Raw genomic sequence first — 11,138 nt, 5'->3', positions numbered from 1 at the left:
GCAGTTATGGAGAAGGAAATGCGGCAGCCATCCTTTCGCGTGCCAGCCCAAAACCTTGCGAAAATGGAAGCGAAGCCACCGGGGGCAGCCGGGGCCGGGCAGCAGGGCAGGACGGTGGTAAGAGGACGCGACAGTCCGCGAGGCTTTAGGTTGCCATGCCACTCCGTTGAAAGCTCCAGGTCCACCGGGCACCGCGTGGAAGGCTGACCCACCGAGCTCGTCGCCGGCCCGCTAGCCGGTGGGATGAAACTGGTAGACCCGGTCTACTCACGGGTTTCGCGGTTCCTGCCAAGAGCGCAGCCTTTGAACGCTCACACCAAGTTTTATGGATGCGGCGGCAGCGGGCGGAAAGAGTGCTCGCGTGGCTGATATTTAATGCAGCGCTGGCAGCAGCAGGGCGAGCGTTGCAGCTGCAGCGGCCAATAAGCGGCGAGCCGGGCAGCAATGCAGCGAATAGGAGTCACCCGCGCGCGCATCCGCCTACTTGCTGCCGGCGTCTCGGCATAGGTCCGCTTTCTTCTTTTTACAACTTTATCTCTCTCTCACGTCAGCCATAGATATTGTTTGGTTGCAAATTTTTTTCAGAAATCTCTATCACATCAAAAAGAATCTTAATATTTTATAATATTAAATAAAATCTGTTTATAAATATTTTTTGACAGCTGAGTGCAAATTCGCGAGACGAATCTAATGAGCCTAATTAATTTATAATTTGTTACAGTGATGCTACAGTAACCATCTGCTAAACATAGATTAATATATCTCATTAGATTCTTCTCGTAATTTAGCTCAGAGTTCTGCAGTTAGTTTTATAATTAACTTTTATTTAATACTTCTGAATACCAAAAAATTTCAGAAACTAAAAAAAAGTCCCCGAAACCAAACAAGCCCATAATACCTGATCTCATGGGGGAGAGGATCCCGGTGGGCAGGGCGTGGACATCCGAGGGCGGTCTAACGACTCGGTGACAGCGCCGCGAGGGGACAGGACGCGATCCCCTGTCTTTACATTCTTTGATTTTAAGGAATAAATTATCACATCAAAAATAATTTTGGTATTTTAAAATATTAAATAAAATCTAATTATAAAACTAATTGCATAACTTTGAGACTAAATTGCGAGATAAATCTAATGAGTTATATTAATTTATAATTAGCAAATGATTATTATAACATTATTGTAGCAAATCATGAATTAATTAGGCTCATTAGATTTGTCTCGCGAATTAACACTTATTTGTAAAAAAAATTTATAAACATATTTTATTTAATACTTTCATATAGCAAGATTTTTGTTATGTGACAGAGGCTTTAGCACCTGTAAACAAACAGGCTTTAAACCGAGATAAAAAGAGAACAGATCAATCCGATTTGATGGGTTTAAAGCCTGTTTGGTATTGAAAATTTTCTGTTCAGTTGTTTTATTGATGAGAAATAAAGCAGGCCATCGAACTCCGATCCAACCCCGCCGCTCCGGAACGCTCCGGTCCACCGTGCACCGCGTGGAAGGCGCGCAGCGAAAAGCATAAGATGATGTTAGGCTGACGGTCGTCGCGGGCCCGCTTGTCGGTGGGATGAAGCAGCGGACCCGGTCTACTCACGGGTCCCGCGGTTCCTGCCAGGAGCGCAGTCTTTAAACGCTCATGGGGTAGGGGGATTGCGGTGGGCGTGGACATCCGCGGAGAGCCTAATGTCAGTGCCAGATTACACTCGTAGAGTCCTAAGTCTCAAAAATTTTATCATAAGAAATTATATTTCCCAATACAAAGTGTGTTATTTTGATTTATAGGGTCTACTTATCTCTCTCACATTTATTTTTAATTCGTGTGAAGACTTGAAGTCTAAATAAAACTTAGAGTCTTGGTTTTTCTTCCTCTCTTCAATAAATATACTACCACATCAACAAAACATAATAAATAATAAATAAGAGGCTTAGACTCTACGAGTGTGAAGTCTGCATTGGGACTGCGGCTCGGGGACGGCGCGGCGAGCGACGGCCGCGATCCGCTCTCTGCACATGTGTCCTCGCCTGCGGACCGTTGGATTGGCCGATGCCTCGTATACCTCGCCTCCGTCACGTAACGCTGCGTGGTGGTAAATGCTGAAGTGGTAGAGCCTCGTGGTGGCGTCTACTCTCGGCCAGCATCGTTAATGTCACTGACCGGTGGGTCCAACTGGTACTCGGGCCCGAAGTCAGTAAGGAATCTCGTGGCGGGTCAGCCTCGGTGCGTCTTCCGGGGAGCACAGTCTCGTCAAGATAATGTTCGCCGCGGCGGCAACGTCCCCCCCGACCAGGCACAGAGTGAACATGCGACCATGACTGGTGGGGCACGCGGTTTACGGACCCATAAGTCAGTGAGACAGCCGCTGCGTCCTATGCGGCTTTAGCGTGAACCGAGGGAATGGCGAGCACGGGGCGGTAGTGCGTGACGACCCTGCCCCGGCCAACGCTCCCCCCTCCAGGTGTCACCAGGTCACGGACTCCAGCTGCGGGATCCCCACGGACGGCCCAAATCGGCCGATCAGATCCCACGGACGGCCCTGCGAGGGGGGCGCGCCACGCGGGCGGGCGCGGAATTACCTCGCTGCCCTTCCCTCCCCGCCGCGCGGGTACAAAAGCGTGGGTGCCGGGGCAGGGGGGCCGTGTGTTCTCTGTTTGGAAAGGCGGAGGGAAGGGGGAAGCGAAGTTCTCGGAGAGGTCGCCATCGTCGGAGTTCCTCCACTGTCTCGGTAACGGAAAACCCCATACCTCTCGCCCACTCCCTCCTCGCTTCCTGTAGTAGGTTGAAATCTAGGGAGCCGAGCGGCTGCGCGTGCGATGGCCGCCGCCGAAGGGGAACTGCGGCGGCCGCTGGGTGGGGGTATGGAGGTGGCGGCGGCGGCGGCGCCGTGGTGGGAGCTGGGTGCCGGGAATCTGGTTAACCTTTCACTCCCTAGGGTTTTGGGCGCGGATCGGAACGCCTATTTCTCGGTGCGGTTGTTGGCGTTGCGCGGATTTGGTGCGGGGGTTTTCGTGGTGTGGGGTTTTGGCCCCTGTTTTCTGGTGCCTCGTATGCTTGTGTCCGCGGTTTCTTGTTACAAGGATCGCGGCATTGCTGTGCATGTTCGCCAACCCGCTGGATTTGGGGTTGGTTTCCGTTTCGGTGGGGTTTTGGTTGCGGTTTTAGGCCTGTTCGTGTTGTTATCTGTTGGTTCTTGTTGAAGGGTACATGTGATACTGCGCCTTGTACGGGAGGCAACATTTTTTTTTGGGGAGGGGGGGGGGGGGGAGTTGTGGGTGTGCGTGTGGTTTGGTTTGGTTTGTTTCTGGGTGAAGAGTACAGATGGTATTGTACTTGTGCGTGAGGCAACATTTGGGGGGAGGGGGTCTTGCGGTTTTAGGCTTATTCGTGTTGTTGTTTGTTGTTGGTTCGTGGTGAATAGGACAGATGACGGCTTTCCTTGTGCGTGAGACAACTTTTTTTTTGGGGGGGGGGGGGTTTAGTTGCGCCGATGCAGCTATAGGCCTGTTTGCGTTTTTATCTGTTGGTTGTACAGATGATAATGTACCTTGTGGTGAGGAACATTTGGGGTTTACTTGCTTGGTTTCGTTTTTTTCTTCGGATTTTGGGCACTTTTTACATCGGGGGGGGGGGGGGGGGGGGGTTGGGAGGTCTTGCTTTCCTGCTTGCAATGTTAACGTTTTTTCCATTTGGCAGTCTAGAGATATAATAATGTGCTACTATCATTGCAGATTTCTTTCTTCTGTGTTTTATTGCCGCTAACAATTCTTTTTCATTTGTTAACGCGCAGGACTGGCAGCGGCTTGGCAGCTTTCCTGGTGAGTATACCCAACCATATGTTTTACTCTTTCTGTACGAGCATGTCAAAGGGCTTGTGCAGTCTCGGAGTTAGGTGTTTCTGTATGAGTCCTGTCACTACCAAATCATCAATGGAAGTGCTTTATGTGTTGGAGGTCCTTGTTTACTACTGTGGCTGCAGTTTTATACATGATCATGCATTTATTTGTTTTATTGTTGTAGTTTTATTCAGCCACATCAATTGTGCTTGGCCGACTTGTTTCATCCTTTACTTCTATGCAACGGCTTTGCATTGCTGCTTCACTTTATGATGTATTAGAAACAAACCCAATCTCTGGGTTAAATGTTCCAATTTCTATTTGCTGAGTGGCATATCCTGTATTGATGTTATGAATCAGTATGGGCTGCAGGACAATAGAGTATTCTCATGTTAGATTTCCGTTGCATATTTGCTGTTGATGGGACTTGGGAGTAACCACTGTTGTTTACTGATATGTAAATAGCTGGCACTTAATAGTTAATGCTTATTTGGTTCAGAACACTACAGAATGTGCACGGTGTCTCTGCACTATTCACTGTGTAGAAATGACTAATTGTGAGCTAGTTTGGGAAGTTCTAAACATGATTCCTTGTGGAAATTGGAAAAAAAGTTTATGATTGGATTTCAGTGTTTTTTCTTAAATTCTTGTTCATGTTATGGTTCTGCTGCAATTAGACTTATTCCATGAATGGATACCAATTTGAATTCCATAGTGTTTTGATCCTATGTTTTTACTTTTTGGAAGGCTGATTACCTGTGTATACTTATCCTTCTGCACCTTAAGTTTCATTTCTGCTTGCTTGTCTTGTACTGCATAGTGCCTTATCTGATTGGTATTGCTTTGCACTTATTTATGCAGCAAGGCTATCTAAATGGAGCCTCACAATGGCGAGGCTGATGACTTGCCTCCTCCACCTCCTCTAGATGCGGGTATTGAACCTCTTAAAGCTGATGAAACAAAGAAGATGTTGAAACCTAAGAGGGCTCTGGTCCCAAGGCAGGGTTTTGGCAAAAAGGGGCAGCCAATAAAGCTTCTAACGAACCACTTCAAAGTTTCGCTGAAGAACACTGAAGAGTTTTTCTATCACTACTATGTGTGTCTCTTATCCTTGTCTACTATCTTTCTTTTGTTTCCATGCTCATGTCTAATTGTCAATGCTATTATCTTTACTATCTTTTACTGATTGCAGGTGAATTTGAAATATGATGATGATACACCTGTTGATAGCAAGGGAGCAGGGCGGATTGTGATTGAGAAACTTCAGCAAACCTATGCTACTGAACTTGCAAATAAAGATTTTGCATATGATGGTGAGAAGAGCCTGTTCACAATTGGTGCTCTTCCTCAAATTAATAACGAGTTCACTATTGTGGTGGAAGACGCTTCAACTGGAAAGTAATGCCTCAGCTATTTTGGTTGATTTATCCTTATCTACTCTGATAATTATTCCTTATGTTAACTTCATTTTTGTGCTTTCAGGACTCCTGCAAATGGCAGCCCTGGTAATGACAGTTCACCTGGAAGTGACAGGAAAAGGGTCCGAAGACCTTACAATACAAAGACGTACAAAGTTGGGCTGTCTTTCGCAGCAAAAATTCCTATGAGTGCAATCGCACTTGCTCTGAAAGGTCAGGAATCAGAGCATACTCAGGAAGCAATTCGAGTGATCGATATTATTCTGAGGCAGCATTCAGCAAAGCAGTATGTATTTTTTTCCCCACTCAATTCAGGAGGCATGTTTTGCAATTTTGATGATATTATTTGACAGTTTTCTTTGTAACTGTTCTTTTTTTCTTGTAGGGGTTGCCTCTTGGTTCGTCAATCATTCTTCCATAACAATCCATCTAACTTTGTTGACCTTGGAGGTGGTGTAATGGGCTGTAGAGGATTCCATTCTAGTTTCCGTGCCACACAGAGTGGACTTTCACTTAATATTGGTGCGTTTTTATCGTCTATCTACAATCCTGTTTAATACAAATATACAATACAGTGATCTGTTCTTTGTGCGCAGCTGGTGATGTTTGCTTATATTATTTGATCTATCGATGCAGATGTGTCAACAACAATGATTGTAAAACCTGGACCTGTTGCTGATTTTCTGATGGCCAACCAGAAGGTTGACAACCCAAACATGATTGACTGGACAAAGGTAACATTTTCATGCTAAACACAGATGTGTTGGGGCAGAATGAAGGTTGAATCCCATTTCACCATACCTGTACCTGTCTATTATTGCAACTTTGTTTTACTTGTGCAGGCAAAGCGCTCATTGAAGAACTTGAGGATAAAAATAACCCCAACAAATGCAGAAAACAAGATTGTTGGTCTGAGTGACAGATCTTGCCGAGAAACAATGTAAGTAGCATAATTATGTTTTGTATCATTGTTTGCCCTGATGTTTGTTCTTTAAGCTTCTCCAGTTCCATTTCTTGCTCCCAACAAATGCAGAAAACAAGATTGTTTGTACATTTCCCACTCATTAAGTAATTGGAACTTTCCATGCCTATGTAGGTTTACACTAAAGCGTAGAGATGGTGACTCTGAAGAGATCAGTGTTTTTGACTACTTCGTAAAGAACCGTCGCATAGAGCTCAGGTACTCTGGTGACTTTCCTTGTATCAATGTGGGAAAACCAAAGCGTCCAACTTATTTTCCTATAGAGGTAATTGTCATTGGAATCCTAATGTTGTTCCTTCTTTGAAAAGCTCTTTTCCTTACTAACGCTTTGGTGCTTGATTCCATGTTTACCAGCTCTGTACGCTTGTGTCTTTACAAAGATACACCAAGTCATTGAGTACACTTCAGAGGTCTTCACTTGTTGAGAAGTCTAGGCAGAAACCCCAAGAAAGGATGTCTGTTCTGTCTGATGTGAGTTTCTCCTTGGATTCAACTTAGTAGGAAGCTAGTATTTGAAGTATGGATGCTTTCTTAACTGCATTGTTTTCAATGGCAAATTGTAGGTACTGAAACGCAGCAACTATGATTCAGAGCCTATGCTAATGGCATGTGGCATTTCAATTGCTAAAAGTTTCACTGAGGTTGATGGTAGGGTGCTGCAAGCCCCCAAGGTTAGCTATAATGTTTCTCCTATATTTCTTCCCCTTTGTGGTTACAGAACTATAATGGCATAAATCTACTGTATTCCTTTTTGGTGTAGCTCAAAGCTGGTAATGGAGAAGACATTTTTACACGCAATGGGAGATGGAACTTCAACAATAAGGTCAGCATGTCTAGAGTTTTATTTCTTATTGTTTGTTTGCTGATATGAAAGGTGTTAACACATACTCATTTGAAATTATGTTCCCCAGAGGCTCATTAGAGCTAGCAGTGTTGAAAGATGGGCAGTAGTCAACTTTTCTGCACGCTGCAATGTCAGAGACCTTGTCCGAGATCTCATCAAGTGTGGTGGCATGAAGGGAATTGTAAGTTTGTTTTCTCATATGTTGCACATTTCCACAAGTGCATTTTAATTCACATGCCTTGTATTGCAGAAAGTAGAAGACCCTTTTGATGCATTTGAAGAGCATCCTTCAATGAGGCGGGCACCTGCTGTAAAAAGGGTGGAGGAAATGTTTGAACAAGTGAAATCAAAGCTGCCAGGAGCACCCAAGTTTCTTTTGTGTGTTCTTGCTGAGAGGAAGAATTCTGATGTTTATGGTTGGTTATTCTTATTTTTGTTGACCTTGTAGCATATTTTTCTCTTCGCATCACTGTTGCTATCGATCTTCTTTGCAGGGCCTTGGAAGAAGAAATGCCTTGCTGAATTTGGGATTGTTACACAGTGTGTGGCACCAACAAGAGTTAATGATCAGTACCTTACCAATGTCCTGCTTAAGATAAATGCAAAGGTCTATTTTCTTTGTGCCTTGATAATACTTGTGGTTTTATTTTTGTACCTGAACCGTTATCATTGATATGCTTACCTTTTTCAATCAGCTGGGTGGCTTAAATTCAATGCTCCAAGTTGAATCATCCCCTGCAATGCCTCTTATATCCAAGGTCCCAACTATGATTTTGGGAATGGATGTATCCCATGGTTCTCCTGGACAATCTGGTGTACCTTCCATTGCTGCTGTAAGTGTGATTTTCGTCATTTTCTGTGCTATTTTTTGAGGAAAAGTTGTATTAACTGTAAATTTCTACAAATAATACTACTATGTCATAATATTTTTCTTTTGTTTTTCCTAGGTTGTCAGTTCTCGTGAATGGCCTCTTATCTCAAAATATAGAGCATCAGTGCGCTCTCAATCACCTAAGATGGAAATTATTGACTCGTTGTTTAAGCCACAGGGAAAGGATGATAAAGGCCTGATTCGGTTAGATATTTTACTTTTATTTCCTTGTTAGGTTTGAGAAATGTTGTGGTATCCTCTGCCTCATGTATATAACGACATGGATTCTCCTGTAACTTGTTTGAATTTTATGTTTGTTTTTTCAGGGAGTGTCTGATTGACTTCTACACCAGTTCTGGGAAGAGAAAGCCGGATCAAATCATAATCTTCAGGTCTGTTATCATTTTATTTTAACTGGTTTGAAAATTTGGTAGCAAACCTTTTTCTTTTGGTAAACACAATCTAGTCTGGTTTGAAAATTTGTTGCTGGTCTCCGGTTTCCTCTGTTTCATTGTAGCACCATGCTGATGTTCCTGTGTCTTTATTATAGGGATGGTGTTAGCGAGAGTCAGTTTAGTCAGGTGCTGAACATTGAGTTGGATAAAATAATTGAGGTACTCCATTAACTTTCTTCGCGCAGTTCGATCTCAAGGCTCCTTTTATCCAGGAATCCTATACTTGCCCATGCTGAAGTAGTTCTATCGTCTTTTTAGGCATGCAAGTTTTTGGATGAAACTTGGGATCCCAAGTTCACATTGATTGTTGCCCAGAAAAACCACCACACAAAGTTTTTCATTCCTGGGGCACCAGAAAATGTTCCTCCTGGTAATTACTTTATCACTCACCAGTGTACTGTTGCAATTGTAGGCTAACTTTTGTGTGACCGAATTGTTATGTAATAATAATATCAATGGCTTAATCTGTGCAGGTACAGTGGTGGACAACAAAGTCTGCCATCCAAGGAACTATGACTTCTACATGTGTTCGCATGCTGGAATGATAGTAAGAATTTTGTGCCTTTTAGTCTCGATTATTGGCATTTGGTGTAGTTCTATTCATGTATTTACATAGCTTAAATTCTAATTTAAATACCCTCACCCAATAGCGCTATACTAATTCAAATACCAATTTAAAATGGAAGAGATTTCGTGTTATCAGTGTTAAAGTTCGTTTAGTTCTTTTGGGGCAAAAATAGCTGTTTTCATTGACCCTCAACTTTACCTTGTGGGTCAAGTTCATCCCTCAACTTTCAAATGGGCCAACCTAGTCCCTGGAGTTTTGTTTCTTAGTCCTTAACTTTTGAATAGGCCAATCTAGTCCCTCTAGTTTTGTTTTAGTGTCAAACTCATCCCTAACTTACGTTTTTTTTTTGTAATTCACTATTCATCAGCGCCGTACTTTTGTATGCAGCTAGTATTCATATATATATATATATAGTTCACTAATCCATCTTAAACTATCTTTTCTATTTGTTATCATATCATAGTCATTGCCTATATCCATTTGCGTATTGTTGATTATCTTTATACGGCGCAGCAGGTACTAATGAGTCGCTGCTTTTTGCAAAATCATGGAGATGTTTAAAAATATGTAGATACAAATAAATTTGAGCTCTTGATTAGTCCAGCCCAAAAATGAAACTTGAGGGACTAGATTGTCTATTTTGAAAGTTGAGGGACAAGTTTGACACAAAAACAAAAGTTGAGGGGAGTAGATTGGGCAATTTTAAAGTTGAGGGACTAACTTGACCCTTGAGTTGGAATTTGAGGGACTAACTTGACCCCTGAGTTGGAAGCTGAGGGACAAAAAATGGCTATTTTACCTTCTTTTGGTCCTATAGATGTCAAAATTAGATGGAGTCTGTGCTGCTGGTACCTGTAAACCGGTTATGGCCAACCTAGCAAGAAATCCATTCATCCAGCCATCCAAGGGGTGTTAATGGGTAACCTTGTTCTTTTGTTTAGTTGGCTTATTCTAGATTCTCAGGGAATACCGTGTTCTGCATTGTCGGATTTGTCTAGGTAGTGTTTTGTTTTAAATTGCTAGAGCTAAGTGTGTGCCTGTCTGTATCAGGGAACTACGAGACCTACACATTATCACATCCTTCATGATGAGATCGGCTTCAACCCCGATGACCTTCAGGAGCTGGTGCACTCACTTTCTTATGTGTAAGTACTAAGCAGAAGACTCCAGAACTTGCACTCCCTCATGACTTGTCATCGAACTTGCCTGCTGACTTCCAATTCTGGGGCTTTATTCCAGGTACCAAAGGAGTACAACAGCCATATCAGTTGGTGAGTTACCTGGGCCTTATGTATTTCTTTGACTGCAGTTCATATAATTTGCATGGAAATTTAATTTTTGTGTTTACCTGCAGTTGCTCCCATCTGCTATGCACATCTTGCTGCTGCCCAGGTCGGACAATTCATAAAGTTTGATGAGATGTCGGAGACATCCTCCAGCCATGGAGAGCACACATCAGCAGGCAGTGCCCCTGTGCAGGAGCTGCCCAGCCTCCACGAGAAGGTCAGGAGCTCCATGTTCTTCTGCTGAGCTGCACTTGCTTGGACGTGTGCTGCGATATGCTCCTGGTGCTTTCTGGGTGGTCTGGAACCTGTCCATTCGATTGCCATTTACCATGATGCTTTTGGTGGATGTTTCAGAACCTTGGTAGTTTATTACGTCGGTGACATCTGTGTTGGCTCGATGCACCAAAAATGGCTACGTGCCTCAGGAAGAACCATGTTGCGTTTGGTGGATGTTTCATCAGAACCATAGTAGTTAATTAAGTCGGTGCCATGGGGTGTCATGATCCCCTAAACCGGTTACCACGTGAATTTGGAAGGCTTAAACCTATTTGAATGTGGTTGATAGCTATTTGCCATCGCTTCAGTTGATTTATATGTTGCTATTTTGTCATCTGTGTTCTTGGTACCCCTTTTCCTCAGCCAGAGATTGATAGTTTCTGCAGATGCTGAATAGGCACTTGAATGGCCACAGATGCAGATGCAAATCTCTCGGTGTTTGGAATCTGGAAACCCCTCTTCTAGACGACTTGTGATATTTGCCTAATAAGATCCAGATGGCATCAGTGTCAACTTGATCTATCTGCCAATCAACTTGATACCTGCTGATAGCTAAGCATTAGCACTTGGCTAATTTCTAATTGCTATCTGTTCGCTTCT

General features: G+C 43.5%; 1 protein-coding gene across 1 annotated transcript; it reads left to right on the top strand.

Moving 5' to 3' along the window:
• Positions 1 to 2,601: 2,601 nt before the first annotated feature.
• LOC120706528 (protein argonaute 4A) lies at positions 2,602 to 10,870 on the top strand. Its single transcript, XM_039991209.1, has 24 exons — positions 2,602 to 2,730; positions 3,793 to 3,820; positions 4,700 to 4,934; positions 5,031 to 5,236; positions 5,321 to 5,542; positions 5,642 to 5,778; positions 5,893 to 5,990; positions 6,099 to 6,196; positions 6,353 to 6,503; positions 6,593 to 6,709; positions 6,802 to 6,909; positions 6,999 to 7,061; positions 7,150 to 7,263; positions 7,333 to 7,498; positions 7,577 to 7,689; positions 7,778 to 7,915; positions 8,030 to 8,157; positions 8,280 to 8,345; positions 8,504 to 8,567; positions 8,667 to 8,778; positions 8,882 to 8,955; positions 10,027 to 10,121; positions 10,216 to 10,247; positions 10,331 to 10,870. The coding sequence occupies exons 3-24, from the start codon at positions 4,713 to 4,715 to the stop codon at positions 10,504 to 10,506; spliced, it is 2,700 nt and encodes an 899-aa protein (XP_039847143.1). The 5' UTR covers positions 2,602 to 2,730; positions 3,793 to 3,820; positions 4,700 to 4,712; the 3' UTR covers positions 10,507 to 10,870.
• The last annotated feature ends 268 nt before the right edge of the window (positions 10,871 to 11,138 follow it).

Source organism: Panicum virgatum, chromosome 5K (genome assembly GCF_016808335.1).
Source record: "Panicum virgatum strain AP13 chromosome 5K, P.virgatum_v5, whole genome shotgun sequence".
Lineage (NCBI taxonomy): Eukaryota > Viridiplantae > Streptophyta > Magnoliopsida > Poales > Poaceae > Panicum > Panicum virgatum.
The sequence above is the reverse complement of the archived record's forward strand: the minus strand, read 5'-3'. Positions and strand labels throughout refer to the sequence as shown.